We start from the raw sequence: 19,324 nt of genomic DNA, 5'->3' as shown, positions 1-19,324 counted from the left end.
TCACGTAATTAGAGCTAAATTCAGCTCTAATGACAAGAAGTGAATCTAGTTTTGTAAGTTTTTTTTAAGCAATATTGAAAGCAAAATGGTAATGTAGTTAAAATTCACCACAAAGCCCTGTTGTCCCTCTTTTGAACAGCTCTGTATTAGAGCAGTTTATACCAAAAAATTAGTTAACCTTGAGCATTCCAGCCAAACAATTGAAATTTATGTACCATGTAGAAGTTTTTAATTACAGTTGGGGCAAACCTAACCTAGCAGCGTTTTCATGTTGTTATTAGGATCTGCATACCGTTATCGGGTTAGCTTCACCCCAACTATAGTTTCAGCACTAAAGCGAAGAAAAAACTTTATTTCAGTTCTTTTCCAAATACGTAAGACTATTTTGATCTCCATTTTGAACTTATCAAACTGTTCTTTTGCATTATTTGTAAGAAGAGCAATACAAAATATGTTGTTTTAAGTTTAAGATCAATATCAGTTTTTCAGCTATGTTGTTACATGTTTTTCTTTTTAGAGAATGATCAGTAATACAACTGTTTTGATTAAAATCAATGCTCTTCAGTAAATATGCAAACACCAAAATCAAAACAGAAACGTTGCAATTTTTAACTTATGCATAATTTTAAAATTGCCACATTTCTTTCCACCCTTCTTTCATCATTCTGAAGAGGAAAATTTTCAAAAAAAAATGAAATTTGGTATACATGTGCACAAACAAGTAAAAAACAAATAATGTAGAAAGTAATTTCATGATATCTAAAGCCATAAAATATTCTCAACAGCTTTAAATGATATTTAAAATAAATATTTAAAAAAAAAAAACACAAGGTTTACAAACCAAGCCAACATTGATTTTTGCAAGTAAGTCTGTTCTGGGCAATAGTCAATTGGCAAAGACTTAACGCAGCAACTTTACGTGCCCTGGGACTTTGCATGCTACTAACAGCAAGTATTAGCTCATGATTAAATTCCTCAGGAAATTTTTTCAACAACAAACCCACCAATCCTAAGGGCATAAACTGCAGCATAGCTGAGGCCTGATCTTTAGCACACAGTACAACTTGTTCAAGAAATCTAATTGGAAAGTGAGACCTTGCACTGATTGTAGCATCTGAAGCTATAACCAACAAAGTCCTCATCAAATCGGCAATAGCTTTATTAATAGGATTAGCAATCGCATTTCTTAAATGATCATCACTTAGTGACTGAAGCTCAAAAGGCGTGTCTTCTAACAATTCAGCATTGCTCCTGTGTATTTTGCTGGGTCTACTATGCTCACTGTGGTCTCTTGTGTCATCAATATCTACTTCTCTATGACTTCTCTTACATCCAGCCTTTATGCCGTTAACGGAAGCACATTGTCTTGACTTAAGAGCAGCGTAGGTTGTAATTACGGTTAAACGAGACAATGCTGTTCCAAAAGGCTCAGATAACTGTTCTTGATGTGCTTCACTATAAAGATAGAAAGGCAAGACATGCAATAATAATGCTAAAGCACACTGCTCAATGTCTAAGTAAAATATACCTAAAATCATGTCCACCGTTCTGTTGATGTCATTTAAATACTGATAACTCAGAACTCTGCGAACAAGAACTTCACACAGCCATCTGGCTCCCCCAACACAAAGTAAAGTATCGAAATAACGAATAGATTTCAAATCCAGCCAACCCTGCGATTGCACATTATTGAAAATTTCATCCAGTATTTCTCCCAAAGGCGTGCATACAGTCAAACCATGCGGTATGATAGGAGTAACTTTCGACTTTGTTTGGGAAGGTGGATGTACATCATACATCATTTTATTGATGATACCGATCATCAAAGTTGACCTCTCAGTGTAGTAAGTATTGCCTTGGTCAGTACCCGGCATTTGTGGAGTCTGGCGACCCGAGGGCGACTCGCCAGGTGAAGTTCCTGATTCAGATAAAGGGGCCATGAACTGCTGAAGCATGTTCATTGGTTTAAGACGTTCTTCATGGTGAAGAACATTGATGTAATTGCAAAGCCATGCTGATATGCAAACTGGCAAAAAGCATAACTGTCCCTTGATGTGATCGAGGATAATTTTGACTTTTTCCGTAGATAAAGCACCATGCTCCCAGGCAAGAAGAATTTCCCGAGCAGCTGCCGGTGCATTCATGCAAACATCATGCCATTTTACTTGATGAGTTTTGATTTCCTGCTCTGTGTTCAGAAACTGAGAAAGAAGGATATCAACATTATTTTGGTCACATCTGGATAACAACAACTCTGGACACTTGAATTTGCCTCCTTCAGCTACACACTGAGATGCCCATTGTACAAAAAAAGAATCCTTTTTATCAGTATGGCCAGTAACTATTTCAATGCCATAATATTGTGTGATATGACAAAGTAATAAAAAGGTAACATCAAACAAAAAAGCTCTTGTCTGTGCTGCTTTAACAGATTCAGCACTAATATATTTATTATAATCATTGAATTGTATTAATTTACTGGTAAAAGTGTGAAGTTTTCCCGTAGCAGCTGCTGCAGAAAGAATCAACTCGAAATTTTTTCCTGGCACCATGTGGCACAAAACTCCTAAAAGTGCATCTTGAATTTTAGAATAATCTGAATCCAATGATTTCAAAATACTGATGACAGTAGGCTCAGCTCTGAGGATTAAAGTGGCATTAGCTTGTCCACTTTGCTGACTTTGTTTTGGAGCACAGTACTTGAATGATTCACTCTGCCTTCGAGCAATTATTTTGCGCACTTGAACTTCGGTCAACATACCAACTTTAAGAAATTCATTACACAGATATTGCAAGCAATCACAATTGCTTCTGACATCAGTAAGATCAAGAAGAAATGTATATTGTAACAGTATGTCTATCCCTTTCTCTAAAGCATCGTCTTCATCCTCTACTAATTTATGAATATGCGATATTAAATGAGGAACTTTTAGAAAAGTAAATGCATACCACTTCAATTCCTCATTAGTAGCAGCAGTATCAGTAATTCCAATAAAGCAAGCACGGATTATTTCACAATATAACTGAGACAAAGTGAAACTCTGTAATTTCTTTAACAATAGCAGTTGATTCACAAATGCACTAATATCACTGGCAGGGTTTAAAATAGCATCAATTCCAACCATTATGTTTATTGTACTTGCTATCAGCTGAAGTTTTTTGTTGGTTTTTGGTGCTTGTTCTGAAGGTACCATTGGTAACAGATCAACTGAACCGACTAAGCTCAAAGCACCCTCAATTGTTTCTTTAGGTACGTTAGTTGCACTGGGAACTTGATTTATTTTGTTTTCAAGTTCTCTATGTTTTTGCAACATTTGAGCATACATTCCCTGATCTTCAAACTTGCCCACAAAAAGCAGAGATTTTATAAATGTTGAATTACTGAAGTAAAAAAGTGCTTCATAAGATTTTTCCATGATAGATATATGTTCCGGACTTTGTTTCAATTCAGCCAACTTTGTAATGGAATTGAAGACACATGAATAAAGCCAATGGGTTACACTTACAACAGCTTTGCACAATGCAATGCATTCTTCTTCGTTACCATGACACCCAATCCGAGACTGAAAAGTCTTCAACAGTTCTAAAAGACTTAATATGCAATAAGGTTTATAGAAACTTTGATACCTTCCAATACTTGATAAAACCGCACCATAAGATACAACACGAGAACTTAATGAATGCATTAAATATGACATAAACAAATTATTTGGTCCTGGGCCTACAAGAGCTTGTTGCAAAATGCAGTCTGCTAAATCATACACATCTCCGCTTACCCCTCGAGGAAGGACACTTTTAATGCGGATGCCCCACGTGACATCGGACCATCTTTCACGCCATGCTTGCAACAAAAGTGATTTGATGCTTCTTGTCTTGCTAGTATCCATTTTAAGCACCTGAAAAAAAAAGCAACATCTGAATCACTTCAAGCTCATTTAAAAGATTATTACTCAAATAATTTGTGTATTAAAAATGAAAAAAGTATGAATGAAGAGCAAGAACAGCAATTTGGCATTTGAAAACCAGGGTTGGTAAAAAAACAGGTTTTTTTTTGGTTTAAACCAGGTTTATTTGGTTTAAATACCATTTGTAAGAAAAACAATTTTACTTTAGGAAACGCATGAAGATTTTATCAATTAATTGTTAAGGAATGTTTAATATTCATATTTGTACTAATTTCTTTGTAAATTAATTGAGTAATTAAGAGTAAAATCTTGCAATTTCACTTTCTCATACGTAGAGGAGAGGATATATATATCCTCTCCTCTAGGATTTCTATAGGAGTATATTGTTTGAAAATTTTTATTATAAAAATAAATGGGCCTTGGTATAAGTAATCAAAGAAATGATTTACTGTGATAATTCAGGCATTATTCATTACAAATAACCAAGAATAAATTCTTGTAAATTAATTTCCTCATAATGAAGCTATCTACGACAAAAAAAAGTAAAATTAAAATCACGCATTCTAAAACATGGGAAGTATTTTGCAGTATCTACAAATGAATCACAAGTCTGATGTGCATTACAAAACTTAAAAAATCATAAGATCAATGCATATTTTGTTTAAAGATTTTAAAAAAATGTTACAAATCATGTAATTTATTTATCTAATGTATCAATGACTGCAATTATATAGAGCCAACACAAGTAGGTTTTAAGAAAATCATTATGTTATCCGTTGCAGACATTATTTCTCCTGGTTTAATGTATTTAGGAACACAATTTTTGTATCAAAGAAAAAAAAAAATAGTTAAGAGCTTCAGTATTAAAATACTCTTTTAACATACAGTGAAACTTCGATAAGTCGAAGTTGCAGGGACAGCGAAGTTATCGAAAATTCGGCACAACGAATAAGAAAAGCAAACTATATAGAAAAAATAAATACCACCACTGACACTCATTAAATTTAAAATATGAGCAAAAAAGTGATAGAGTAATGTATCAAAGATAATATTGTCGCTTCAAGGGAACAGTAGGATATCTTACTGTTATTCCTGGGATTAGATGTCTTACTGTTGCTTTAAACGATGATATATACTTGACATAATAAATGTAGAATATAGTTCCAGGGTTCATACTCTATGAAGACAAAAAAATTCCATGACTTTTCCAGGACTTTTTCATGACTCCGAAAAAAAATTTCATGACCTTGTTACATGAACCTAGATTTTAGTCTTTTTTCACATTCATGCATTGGATGTTTTTAGAAAACATTTTGAATGAATAGTAATATTCAATATCAATAATAAGAAAATATAATAAAAAAAGAAAAGTGCATTAAAATTTTTAATTTAGAAATCTTGTTGATGAAAACATTTACTGACGTTTTTGACAATGACATAAAGCATTGGACACATAAAATATTTATGAAGGACAGAAATCAAGTAGTCATCATTTATAAGAAAACTATATGCAATGTAACTTACTCTGCTCGTAAAAAAAATTTTAAGTCGAATCACCATACACCCAGTTTAACTTCTAAAACACTTTTTTTCTTTCAGTATCTTCCGCATGAATTTTCACTTCAATTTTAGAATAGCACAAGTAATATTCTTATAAAGTATATTTCACAACATTCTTCATTTAAAATTCTTGACATTGCAAATTTTGTTCAAGGTCCAGATAAATTTTTTCTTCAGCAGTTTTTCTTATACACATTAATAGATCAAAAAAAAATAAATAAATAAATAAATAAATAAAAAGAAATAAAATTAATTTTTTAAAAAAAGTTATTTCATTACATTTTTTTTAATTCTTGGATTTTTAAATCCAATTCATTATCTAAATTTTCTAGGGCTTGTTTTTTTTCCCTGGCTGTTTTTCTAAAACTGTTTGATTTTATAATCAACTTAATATTTCTTGTCTGTTTTGCTTCTTCTGCAAGATTATCAGCAGATTTAATTAATTCTGCAATATCCGTTTGAAGAGTTAGTTTCTGTTTCTTTAACTTCTGTATTTCGTCCTGCATACAATCTTTTCTCTTTTTTAAAATACTGCTGTTTTCTTTGCTTCTTAAATCTTCGAGGTGCTGCATATATTTTTGCCTGGCTAATGCTGCTGATGTAAGCATTTCTTTCGAGATATTTACATTCAAAATTCCACCAACAGAATTTATATGGTCAGTAATCAGTCTCTGGGCTACAAGAGTTTCATCCTGCATGTTTTCCACCTCTAATTGCCTGTTTACTGAAAAACCCCTCTCTACACTTGCTTGCCCATGGGACAATAGCAGCAACATTTTTAGGACTTTCCAGAGCTGATTGTAGTTCTTCTTCTCTTTAAAAAAATTATAAAAAACACAATCCAGTCGATCTTTTTCAGCATCAAACTGCATTATTTCTGAAGAAGTATTTGCCTTATCCAGAAAAGTCCGAAATTCGCAAATTATAGCGTCACAATTATGTTCTGAAATTCTGCTGTTTTCGACTAAAACTTTCAGAATGTTTTTCATTTTATTCAAACATAAATCTTTGTTCTTCAGTTTTTGGGGGTCTAGACAAGAAATTTCTCGAACTATTATATATCTTAAAGGATTGTGTTCTAGTAGTTTCTTTGAAGCTTCCAATAAAAAATTTTTTGCTTCCATTTTGAACTGCATGTAATCTCTATCAGAAATTTTTTTGAATTCTTTAAACTTTTAATCAGCTTATCGGCTGAAAATCCAACATCAACTTTAGAGTAATCTAAGTGATTGTTTGTATTACTTAAATCAATATTAAAGTAATTTACAACACTGGTACACTTATTCAACACTTCTGGTTTTAAAAATCGAACGAAAAGATTTTTTAATAAAGATTTAATGTCATCAGAGAGGAAGGGTAACATTGGCTTGTCTGTTTGATATTTCATTAGGAAAGGTTGGAAAAGCTTAGCAATTGAAAGGAAGCATGAAATTTTTGCAGGAGTTAACAAATCAATGGCAAAGTCTTTTAATATATCCCCAGATTTGTTTTTTGGATCTTTTAACTTTCCTGTTTTAATCGCGTTTACATAAACTATTAAATTATCCCAAATTTCCAGGGCTCTTTCAGCCACTATTACATTTTCGACCCACCGGTGAGCACAGAATTGAAGTGGAACAACAGATGAATCCGTTACATTAAAGAAATTTTCCCGTCTGGCTGGGCTATCATGAAAATGGAAATACATATTTGAGAGTAACTTTTTAATTTTCCAATCAGATGCTTCAGAACCTGTTTTAAAAGCTCCATTTACAATATGAAGCCCACAACTGCCAGTATTTAATACTTTAGAGTCATAATTTGACTTAAGTTGCTTCTGCAACAAATCGAACAGTTTCCAGTTAACATTTGGCCCATCCATCGACAGTTGCACAACGTTAGCTAATGGTAACCCATTTAATGCTTGAAGTTTCATTAAGTTTCTCCAACATTACTTCTGCCGTTGCATGGCCGAGAAAACTTGAATCCAGGTATTTTGTAACCACACAGTCTTCCTCCCATACACGTATATACAAATCCATCTGCTTCTTTTGCATTTTTTTGTTCAGTGTCTCATCAAAGAGCAAAACATAACCATCTTGTTGCTTTAAGGATTGCATAAGAAGAGATTTAAAGTATGGGGCTGTAGTGTCTTAATGCTATTAACTTTAACTGTGACTGTATGAGAATGTAAACTGGATCGAGATCTAACTGTAACTGAGAATGAATAGTGCTTTCACCGTTTTAAGATGTATGTAATTTTGTGTGCTTGTGCCAGTAAAGTATGTGTTGTTCGTAAGCGGTTTCGATGTTCGTTACTTAAGTAAACCCACGCACTACCTTCCAACTAAGATGAATAAGGAAGGATACAACAACTGGCGACGATGTTTGAGAGTATAAAGAGTGCGAAATCAAGTAAGGATTAGGTTTATTAAACTGAAGACAGCTCAAGGTAGGAATTATTAATTCTGATATATTTCCAATTGAGAAAAATCTGTCATGGAGCAACTAGTTCAGCAATTAATTGAGCAAAATAAAATGCTTATGGAAGCTTTACAAACGAAAGAACAACCAGATTCAAAATCGAAAGTAACTGGTGTTCAGTTTGATAAATATGACGAAACGTCAGAATCATTTGATTCATTTATTGAGCGCTTTAAAGCATTTTTAGATATTCAGAATGTTGCGGAAATTAAAAGAGGTAAAACCTTGATTTCTAGCCTATCGGCTAAGTTGTATAATTTGCTAAAAAATTTGCTTGCTCCAGAAAATCCTGCTGAAAAAGATTTCGATACTCTTATTGATATTCTTAAGGAACATCTAAATCCTAAACCGCTCATAATTCCAAGCAGACATATGTTCTTAAACAGAAAACAACAGGAAGGGGAAAGCATAAGTGCTTACATAGCGGAATTAAGATCGCTAGCTGTACCTTGTAATTATGATAAAAACATGTTAAATACAATGCTCCGAGACGTTTTCGTAAGTGGGTTACGGGATAGAACAACCTTAGATAGACTGTTCGAAGAAGATGATTTGGAATTATCTAAAACATTAGCTATTGCTTCGGCTATGGAAAAAGCTTCTCAAAGCTCAAATGCTATTATTGGTACGAAATTGAACGTAATACATTCAATTAAAAGTTATACGAAACAGCCCGTAAACAAAACGAAAGTTCAAAAGTCGGCAGTGAAAATTGAAAAACCGTGCTATAGATGCCTTTCGAAGGATCATTCTCCGAATTTATGCAAATTTAAGACTGCAAAATGTCTTTTTTGTGGGAAAATAGGGCATATTAAAGTAGCTTGTTTTGCTGCCCAGAGAACACCCAAAACCAAAAAGAATTTTGTAAAACAGAAGCAAGTGGGGGAAAACAATATAAATAGCGTACCCATGTACGAAGTGACACTAAAGTCAAACTTAAAGGAGGAACCAAAACAACCTCCAATAATGATTTCGGTTTCCATTGATGATACACCAGTGCAGATGGAACTGGACACAGGGGGAACTGTATCAGTCATGAGCATAAAAAAATTCCGGAAAATTTCTGGAAAGGAACTTTCTCCTACTAATTTAGTTTTTAAGACGTACAATGGAAATTCTCTTGTACCTCTGGGATACCTAACAGTAGATGTTAAATATCATAATCAGCAACAGGAATTAAATCTTTACCTAGTAGAACAAGATTTAGACACGATCTTTGGTCGAGAATGGTTACACAAAATTAATATTGACTGGGCAGGCATCAAACATGTCAAAACAACTGGAGCTGAAAATGATCGTTTAAAATTACTTTTTAACAAGTATGCAGATATTTTTGATAATTCGAGTGTTGGGAAAATAAAGAATTATAAATGCAAATTAGAGCTGCAGCCGGATGCAAAACCTATTTTTTGCAGACAACGCGTTGTACCTTTCGCTCTTAAGAATAAAGTTGAAGAAGAAATCGATAGACTTGAGAGGGAAGGCATTATAGAAAAAACAGAAACAAGTGACTGGGCGACCCCAATAGTACCAATTGTTAAGGCAGATGGCAGCATACGATTATGTGCTGATTATTCAGTCACGCTGAATAAAAATCTTAAAGTCCAGCAATACCCCTTGCCGCGAGTAGAGGAAATTTTTTCATCACTCAGTGGGGGTAGAGTTTTTTCTAAAATTGACTTTAGTCAAGCTTATCTGCAGATGGAAATGCACGAAGAGAGTCAAAAACTCCTCACAATAAGCACTCACAAAGGCCTCTACATTTGTAAACGTTTAATGTATGGGGTGAATGCCGCACCAGCGGTATGGCAGCGCTACATTGAATCTGTATTTAAGGATTTAGATGGGGTAGAAGTATTTTTTGATGATGCTCGCATTGCTACGCCCGATATAGAAACCCATTGCCAAAAGTTAGAAAAATTCTTTGAAAGATGTCGGCTACATGGCCTAAAGTTAAATAATAAAAAAAGCAAATTTTTCCAAAGTGAAATACAATTCCTCGGGTTCAAAATCAATGCTCAGGGCTTGTCAAAAACAGATGACAAAATTTTAGCTATTATGAAGGCAAAAACTCCCCAAAATGTTCAAGAGATTCAGTCGTTTATGGGACTTGTAAATTTTTATGGTTGATTCTCGAAAGATATTGCAACATTGGCATATCCGTTGCATCAATTGACCCGTAAGGGGGTTCAATGGAATTGGGATGCGGAATGTTCTGAAGCATTCGATAAAATCAAGAAAGAAATATGTTCGGACAGAGTCCTTGCTCATTACGATCCTAGCTTACCAGTTATCTTGTCAATAGATGCTTCACCTGTTGGCTTAGGCGCCGTCCTTGCGCACCAATTTCCCGACGGATCTGAACATCCTATTGCATTTGCATCTCGAACATTGACCCCAACGGAGCAGCGATATTCTCAAATAGATAAGGAAGCCTTGGGAATTATTTGGGGAATAAAAAAATTTTATTTATACTTAAAAGGTAGAAGATTTACTCTGGTCACTGATCATAAACCTCTTGTTGCCATATTTAGTTGCAAAAAAGGTCTTCCTGTATTGTCAGCAACAAGATTATTGCATTATGCATTATTTTTACAAGCGTACCAATTTGACATTATATATCGGAACACTGCTGAGCATGGTAATGCAGACTTCTTATCACGACTTCCTTTAAAATCAGAAGATTTAGATCTGAGAGATGAAATATCTATGTTTCAAATGTGCCAAATTGAGACTTTGCCAATTACTTCAAAGGATCTTGCTAGAGAATCCAAGCTTGATGAAGAGCTAAAGCCCATCTATCATGCCTTAAAATCAGGGAAGCATGTAAGAGGGAAGGGAGATGACACTGCCCAGTTTGCTGTAGAAGATGAATGCATCTTACGTGGATCCAGGGTGTGCATTCCAAAATGCTACCAAAGAAGAGTACTTGAAGATCTCCACACAGGCCATCTGGGTATGGTGAAAATGAAGGGCATAGCCCGCTCATACATCTATTGGAAGAATATTGACAAGGATATTGAAGAGATAGTAAGAAGCTGCACAGAATGTGCAAAGCATAAAGCTGATTCCCCAAAAGTTAAAACACACTACTGGGAATATCCAAGTGCACCCTGGGAGAGAATTCATATAGATTTTGCTGGCCCAATTTTCGAACACATGTTATTTATCGTAGTGGACGCGTACTCCAAATGGCTTGAAGTATTTCCTATGAAGAAAATTACTTCTGCAAACACCAACGAATGCCTAAGAGAGTGTTTTTCGAGATATGGGTTACCCATTACCCTTGTCAGTGATAATGGACCGCAGCTTAAATCAGAAGAGTTTGAAAAATTCCTGAAATGCAATGGTATTGTACATAAAACTTGTGCTCCTTATAAGCCATCTAGTAATGGTCAGGCAGAGAGGTATGTATATACCGTTAAACAATCGCTAAGGGCGATGTCTGACTTCCCAGGTTCCCTTCGTCAAAAAATAAACACGTTTTTAATGCAATATCGCAAAGCTCCAAACATGACTACCCAACAAAGCCCATCATTCATGTTTATGAAGAGAGAGATAAGGACATTAATTGATCTGCTCATACCCGATGTTCGACACCAGATAGATCTAAGACGAAAAAAAGATATTTGTTTCAGAGATCGATTTTTCAATACCGGTGATCGAGTCGCTGTACGGAATTATCGCCAAGGAGATAGAAGGTGGAAATTCGGTACAGTCGTCAGTAGAGATGGTCACCTGCATTACATCATAGTTGTTAACGGACAGTTATGGAAGAGACACATCGACCAGATACGCAACACTGCAGTATCCGAGTCCGAGACGTCACAGAGTACAGTGCCTAGATACAGGGTACAGGAATCGTCCACGGTTCAATCCGAGCCAAATAGGGAGTCCGTTTGCGAGGCTTCCCGAGATTCTGATGAACCCGCTAGCTCCAATGTTTGTCCAAACTCACCTGTGGTGTACCCCGATCCAAGAAGTCCATCCAGAAAGACAATAATGCCTACAGCTGCTCCAGATCCCAAGCCCTTGCCAGCTGCTGAACTAACTCCAGTGCTTCGACGATCAACTCGAATCAGAAAGCCTCCAAAGAGACTTGATCTGTAGTTATAAGGACTTTGGGGGGAGGGATGTAGTGTCTTAATGCTATTAACTTTAACTGTGACTGTATGAGAATGTAAACTGGATCGAGATCTAACTGTAACTGAGAATGAATAGTGCTTTCACCGTTTTAAGATGTATGTAATTTTGTGTGCTTGTGCCAGTAAAGTATGTGTTGTTCGTAAGCGGTTTCGATGTTCGTTACTTAAGTAAACCCACGCACTACCTTCCAACTAAGATGAATAAGGAAGGATACAACAGGGGCGATCCCAAAACGGCATAAATACGCACACTTTTTTTCACCACATGAAAACTGTTTTGCAATTTCACTATCAGGACACATTTTCTGAAGAACTAAGTTAAAATTTTTGCAAGAATTGTATGATATGTGATTGTCAATGACATACAAGGCCCATAAAATTTCTGAAGAGAGAACGTCATTACCAATGACGGACAGTTTACATTTAGAGCTTGAACTAACTGCTTTAGTGCAAGTAGCAATTTCTTTGTTGCTCTGTTTAGATGTTGAAGCTTCATTCTGAAAAAAATTTTGCAATCTTAAATTTGGTGTATTTTTTGCTTTTAAATTATCTTTATGTTTTTTAGATTTTGCATGACTGGTTAGGGCTGCTTCTCCCATATTTGAGATATCAAATGATTTCCTGCACAATGAACATTGTGCTCGAAATTTATTCTCATCATTTAGCACCCAATCTGAAAATTCCTCCTTCATCATCCAATTGTAATTAAAAACACATTTTCCAGGCATATTCCTTTTTTTACTTAGACTGGCTCAAGTTACAAATTTTAGCAAAAACATGTTCCATGCTGATGAAAAACAAAAGTACCTTACCGGACATCTTCAGTAATGGAAAGAGAAAAATGAAATAAAATGGAAAAATTATTTAAAAATTAAAGAATTCAGCTAACGCAATTTTTAAAGGATAAATATAACACATTCACATGGTTTCGGTTTCGATATTGAATGCAAATCAAGCCACAGAAATATCGCATTATCTCATTCCTCAATTCACTAAAGGCACAGGGTTGCCAGAAATTTAAGAGAGAAAACAGTTAAAAATGCCCCCAAAAGTAGCCAGAGAGAGAAAAAGTCGCTCTTTTTTTTCTCTTAACTTCAACTGAAAGTTATTTTTGTTCAGAAAAAGAAAAAATGTGGAAAAATCGGCGATTTTTCGTACAGATTTTAGTTTAAGTTTGGCGCCCTTTCAGAAGTGAGCATACTGAAAAAGTAGCCAATCTGGCCGCGGCCCGAATACCCCCACCTGCTCCCACTCCTGCCTCACTCTGAAATCCGCGCAAAGGATTCTGGGGCCCCAAAAGCCTGATGCTAAAAATAGAATTTCCCCTTCCACTATCGGAGGGAGGGGAAGGAAATCAGCATGCTTGCGTTGCTGCGCTTGCTAACTTCGCGCTTTTTAATAAAAATTAAAAAAAGAATAATGCATTTCATCTGGAACTTTTTCCATGAAATTTAAATTTTTCCATGACCAAAAATAATTTTCCATGACTTTTCCAGGTCTGAAATTTGTTTATTTTTTTTCCATGACTTTCCAGGATTTCCATGACCCGTACGAACCCTGTAGTTCTATAAATTCAAGAGCTTGTATAGACTGGAAAACAAGTTTATAGTTTTATGTATGATATAACAATTTTTACTTTCTTTCTTTCTTTTTTTTTTTTTAATCTGTTATCAAACTTTGCTTTGAGTAGAAAATTTTTCTCTCATTTCATAGTCCTCAGATACTTTCAAAACCTCAAACAGGGAATCAGGGACATTCGGATGGGATTCTATAAAAATATGCAATACATCTGCTGCTTTTCTTGTACCATAGTTTTTTCTCGCACTACCAATCAAAAAATGGCTGAAACTTTTTTTGTTAGGTGTTTCGTCTTCAACTCTGTTATGGGTTTCACAGATAGAAATGGTACTCCAAGTGAGTCGAAGTGTAGATATTGTACCTCTATGCAGTTTTTATTTTATTTTATTTATTTATTAAATAAAACATGTTGTTGAGACACCTTCCCAACCTGATGTTATCCTTTTCTACCAACTAATGACGAGGTATACTGGATTCTCTCTATTCTGAGCACTCATGGGACTGAACAAAAGTGCTCAGATTATGGGGGTGTTCATTATCGAGGGAGACTGAATAATGCATGTATTGTCTGTTTTTCACAAGAAGGCACTTGACTTCTCCCCCGTCACGTGGTATCCGATGATTCTATTTCGCTGGATTTGGCAGAAGGTATGTTCAGAACATAGTATTCTGTTTTAAAAGCAGAAGTTTTTAAATTGGAAGAATAACTAAAATGACAAGAGACAAGAGAAGCAGGTGATGTAAATGACACTAAAGACTTTTTTGCAAATTAAAATTCACGCCCAAGTTAAATCTTTCTGGTTTGTCTCCTTCAGAAGAGCATCGATTTGCTTACTGATCACCCCCGCATAAATTGGAACTCTGTGTTAGAGGGGGCGTGGCTAAGTGCCTTCTCTTGAAAAACTGACAGTATATGTATTCTACTGCGTTCATGAACTATGTTTAATACTTGTGTGCAAATTTCCCACTTAATTTTCTGACTGCACTAAATAAAAGCTGTGACTTCCCTTATGAGCAGGTTTTTCTTTTCTACCAAAAGAAATGAAGTAAGCAATAATTTAAGCGAAAAAAAAAACTTGCCAAATTATGTGCAAATAATCGGTGTTCGAGATTTATTTGATCCACTTTGTCTAGACGCCTTTGATGCAATGCCGATTTTTTTCTTTTTGTTCATACTTTTTGCAAAGCAAAAAAAAAAAAAAAACAACACAATTTCGACTTATAAAGTTAGTTACGTTAGCAAAAAAACTTTGACGACAGTCACGAAATAAAATTTGACTTATCGAATATTTCGACTCAACCAACTTCGGCTTATCAAAAATAAATAACATTGATTCTCCATTGAGTTAAGACCGGGAATAAATCTTGGCTCTCCTCTGATATGCCCCCCTCTTGGCGAGATTTTAATTTTTCGCTCGATACGAAAATCGCCAATAAGGCGATAACTTGGCAACCCTGGTTTTGCAACTTGAACGCTGGAAAGTAGTTTCTCTAAGCTTGTTTTTGCACGTGTATGTGTTTTAGGAGGTAGGTGCTCATATGTTTCGCTCTTAGGGAGATTTTAAGTTGAATACTCTAAAATAAAGTTTAAATTCAAACTTTATTTTAGAGTATTCTTTTTCTTGTTGTTTTTTAATGTTAATTTAGTTGAATTTTCTATTTTAATTATGAGTTCGGTTTGTGATGTTGTCCAAATGTATCAATTGAAATTTTTGAATGAATCTTCTTTTTCTTTTTCGTCAGGTCGTCCAACGTTTGGACGTACCGGAGTCCTAAATAGATTTTTTATATTTAAACTAATTGAAAATAAAGAGGTTAGGTAAGTGAACATATTTTGAATTATTGTGTTTTTAGTGTGTTTCTGGTAGTTTGTATTTTGGTCTGGTTGGCATTTTTGTAGCACAAAAATGGTGTTAATTTCACATAAAATCTGTGACTTTATTGTATACTGAACGGAGGAGATCTGTGACTTATATCCGACTGTGATGTATATTAAAAGTCGGAGGGATAACGGACCGAGCGGCAGCGAGGTCCTGGCGAGCCCGAGGTGTCATAGTACTTTCGTAATGAGACCGAGGCAGGGCCGGCGAGCCGAGGTCTCATTACGAAAGTACTATGAGACCGAGGGCTCGTATCCCGGAGAAACAACGGAAAAAAATTAATGCATTAATTTCATTAAATAATTAATGACATAATTTGAATTTTTCCTGTTGGCGCTAAAAAAGCATCGCTAAGAACGATGTATGACATATGACGTCATACATAGTTTTCTTGGCGACGCTTTTTTGGCGCCAACAGGAAAAAGTCGCCAAGAGGGGGGTATATCAGATTTGTTCCTAAATCTTCACTTTGGCTTACCGAAGTTTTCGGCTCATCGAAGTTCGACTTACCGAAGTTTCACTGTATTTTTATAATGAAGCCTCATAAAAATTAATTTTTATTGATTCTTCCATCATTCATACATGAGACTTCTTTTATAATATTGGTTTTACAAGAAAAGTTTTTTGAAAGGTGCAAGTTTGGCAGTACATTTTTTTCATAAGAGCACTGACTTACATGAATATTTTCTGTTTTCAAAATTTTATATATTTTCTTTTCTTGCTCTGACTGCATTGTTTATCGGGGATGCAAAAGGTGTGCAGGTATAAGCACAATTTTTTGCCTACCTTAAGTGTTCTAGGACTTCTTTAATTATTATTTTTCTCTTGTCATTTAAATATTCTAGCGTTAAAATTTATATACACTATGCATCGCTTCAATGGTACATAATCTATCTCAATAAGTCTTAGGTAATCAAGCAAATTAGGTAGTAAATGAAGTCTTGATTAAAACACGGTTTTGGAATATTTTGAAATGCAAAAGACTGAAAACTTATGGTAATTGAATAAATAAAAAAAGAGCTACTTGGATTTTTTTCTCCGTATAATTTTAGAAAAACTTAGTTGGTCTGCCTTGTGTATTTATGTACCTAATAGGAAAGCTTCATTGGTTTTAAAAAAGAAAAAAACCAAAGAAAAACTATTTAGCAGACTTGCATTACTTTAAAATATATAAGTTTCTAAATTTATTAAATCTGTAATTTATCTATAAAACTTTGCTAGTTACTTTGCATCAATTAGATTTTACTCTTTGCAATAATATGCAAAATTTATGAAAACATTTGGGGGGAAATGATGAAGTTTTTTAAAAAAACCACATGTTTTTTTTAAAAAGCCACTTGGTTGGAAACCAACGTGGTTTATACCAAACAACCCTGTTAAAAACTGATTTTTGAAATAAATAAAATCCTTTTATATAATTTGTTTTTGTACCCTACTTAACACAATTAAAGTTACTACTACCTAAGAATGTGTGCCCCCCCCCCTGACAAATTTGCTTTTGAAAGAATATAGCTTTTTATTCTGATAATTATATCACATCAAATTTCGAAATTGCCATGAAGCAAATCCATATTTCATTGAAATATTATATAGCCCCGCTTAATCGGGTAACAGGTAACTATTCTGTCTAATTTCTCCCATTACCTACAACCTACAAACAGTCAATAGTTAAATAACACAACAAAATAATAAACATTGCGGACGACAAGAAATTGATAAATATTAATTATGTAAAACACATTAATTGAGGAGAGAGAAAAGACGTTAGAAAAGTGTTTTCAAAACACTCTGAGCAAGGAATCCACTATTATGGACAAACTAAAAAATTATAAACTGAAAAAAATGGTGCTAAAACAAAGATTTACTTTCTCAAGTTGTAAGTTATATATTTATAATTTTCACATGTACTTGTAATACAGGGTGTCTGAAAAGTCCTTGACACATTTAAAAATTTCATAGAAAACCAACAAATTGTAGCATGAATTTGCGATTTTCACCATAATACTTCACAGGTTCATGAGTCTTTATGACAACGGAAAAAAAATGAAAAGGAGAAAAAAAAAGAAGAAAAAAGGCATTTCGCAGCCAGGGTGTCAGTATATGCTATGCTTGTACAGTCGCCCCTATAACAGAAAAAATGAATTTTTGCTCCAGATTAAACACTAAAATTATGTAGTGGCCCAAACAGCCTCATAGTTGACTCAATATCCCTTTAAAATAAGCCATGCATGGGCACTTTGGAACATTTTTTATTTCATTTTACTTCTTAGTAGAATGATAAAATGATAATAAAGAATTTACAATGACCAATAGATGATGACATTAAAAAAAAAAAAAAACTCTAAAGTACACACATATATATATATATATATATATATATATATATATATATCAGGTGTCAATCCAGGCTAATATTAGGTCCGCTTTGCGGCCCCTTCACAAAATTTAACATCTTAAAAGCGGCCCCATTTACAAAATTCTGCATCGTAAAAGCAGCTCCATTCAATATACGTAGCAGATACCCGGTAATTAAAATTTGTTAGAATGTATTACTTTTTCACATTTTTGATTGAATCTAAGGATTTCAAGCATCTTATTTTATAATTGCTCTTGCGCCATATAAAAACCAACCAACCAACCATCTTATTTTATATATTACATCATTTGCTCTTATTATACTCGTTAGAGCCTTCTCAATAGAGTATGACGACTGAAAATGCTTTGATATTACGTTTTGCCTGGAAAAAAGGCAAATTAATGACAAATTCATTTTTACAAAAGTAAAGAAAGTTCACAAAAATATTTTACTTTTCACAAAATGCGGACTTGGGAAATAAAACTTGGATCAACCCCTGTATATATATATATATATTACTTTGAAAGCAAGTTTTGTCAAGTGTTTCGATATGCCCTGCATTCCTCTGCTGATTGCATTGTTATATAATTCATCTAAATGTATAATATCTGATTAAAAGTCAGGTGCTTTCCTGTACATTTTAATTTCTAAAAAATGTATTGTTACAGCAATTTCGTTTTTTGCTTTCTCGTAAATATTTAAGCTAATTGCAAAAATTAGTGTTTGAAAGAAAATGTTAAACTCAATGAATGTAGTTAAGAAAAACAATATAATTTCTATTGAGACTAATTAAAATATTTCTTCAAATTTCCATCTAAATTTTATACACACATTAAAATGCAGAAAAATAGCAAATTAGAGTTGATTTACTGCCCGACTAACTTCAAAAGGGAGAGAACTTTAATACAAGCGCACTAATAAAGTTTTGGCGATCTAGACGAATGAATGAATATAAAAATGTTATTATTACCTATGTATATTGTTCTCAATATTTTTACGAAGTAACATATGAAACTAACATGACGCTAACATTCTACGTTTGTAAACAAGATACCCTGACGCGATCGGCGCTACGTTTGTATCGGCTGTAACAATCGGAAGAAAGTCGAAGGCTTAGTAAATAATTTGTTTCTTTAAAGGTCGCTAGGTAGCGCTGCTTACCGACCTCTTTTCCCGAGAAGATTTATTATACAAAAATACGAAATGGGAAGATTGGGCGCCGAGCATTTTGGACGCCGGGAACTTTGGGCACCGAGCATTTTGGGCGCTGGGAACTTTGGGCACCGAGTATTTTGGGCGCCGGGAACTTTGGGCGCCGAGCATTTGGGGCGCCGGGAACTTTGGGCGCCGAGAATATTGTGCCCAGTATTCCCAGGGCCTAAAATACTTGGCACCCAATGTTTCCGGCGTCTAAAATGCTCGGCGCCCAATGTTCCC

The 19,324-nt window shown here is 34.5% G+C and overlaps 1 protein-coding gene across 1 annotated transcript; it reads right to left on the bottom strand.

The window, feature by feature from the left end:
• Positions 1 to 624: 624 nt before the first annotated feature.
• LOC129233478 (mediator of RNA polymerase II transcription subunit 24-like) lies at positions 625 to 18,948 on the bottom strand. Its single transcript, XM_054867498.1, has 2 exons — positions 18,858 to 18,948; positions 625 to 3,896 (listed from the first exon to the last, which is right to left on the bottom strand). The coding sequence occupies exon 2, from the start codon at positions 3,885 to 3,887 to the stop codon at positions 834 to 836; it is 3,054 nt and encodes a 1,017-aa protein (XP_054723473.1). The 5' UTR covers positions 3,888 to 3,896; positions 18,858 to 18,948; the 3' UTR covers positions 625 to 833.
• Between the last annotated feature and the right edge of the window lie 376 nt (positions 18,949 to 19,324).

This window comes from Uloborus diversus, unplaced genomic scaffold (genome assembly GCF_026930045.1).
Source record: "Uloborus diversus isolate 005 unplaced genomic scaffold, Udiv.v.3.1 scaffold_447, whole genome shotgun sequence".
NCBI lineage: Eukaryota > Metazoa > Arthropoda > Arachnida > Araneae > Uloboridae > Uloborus > Uloborus diversus.
Note: the sequence above shows the minus strand (reverse complement) of the source record. Positions and strands in the feature narration are given on the sequence as shown.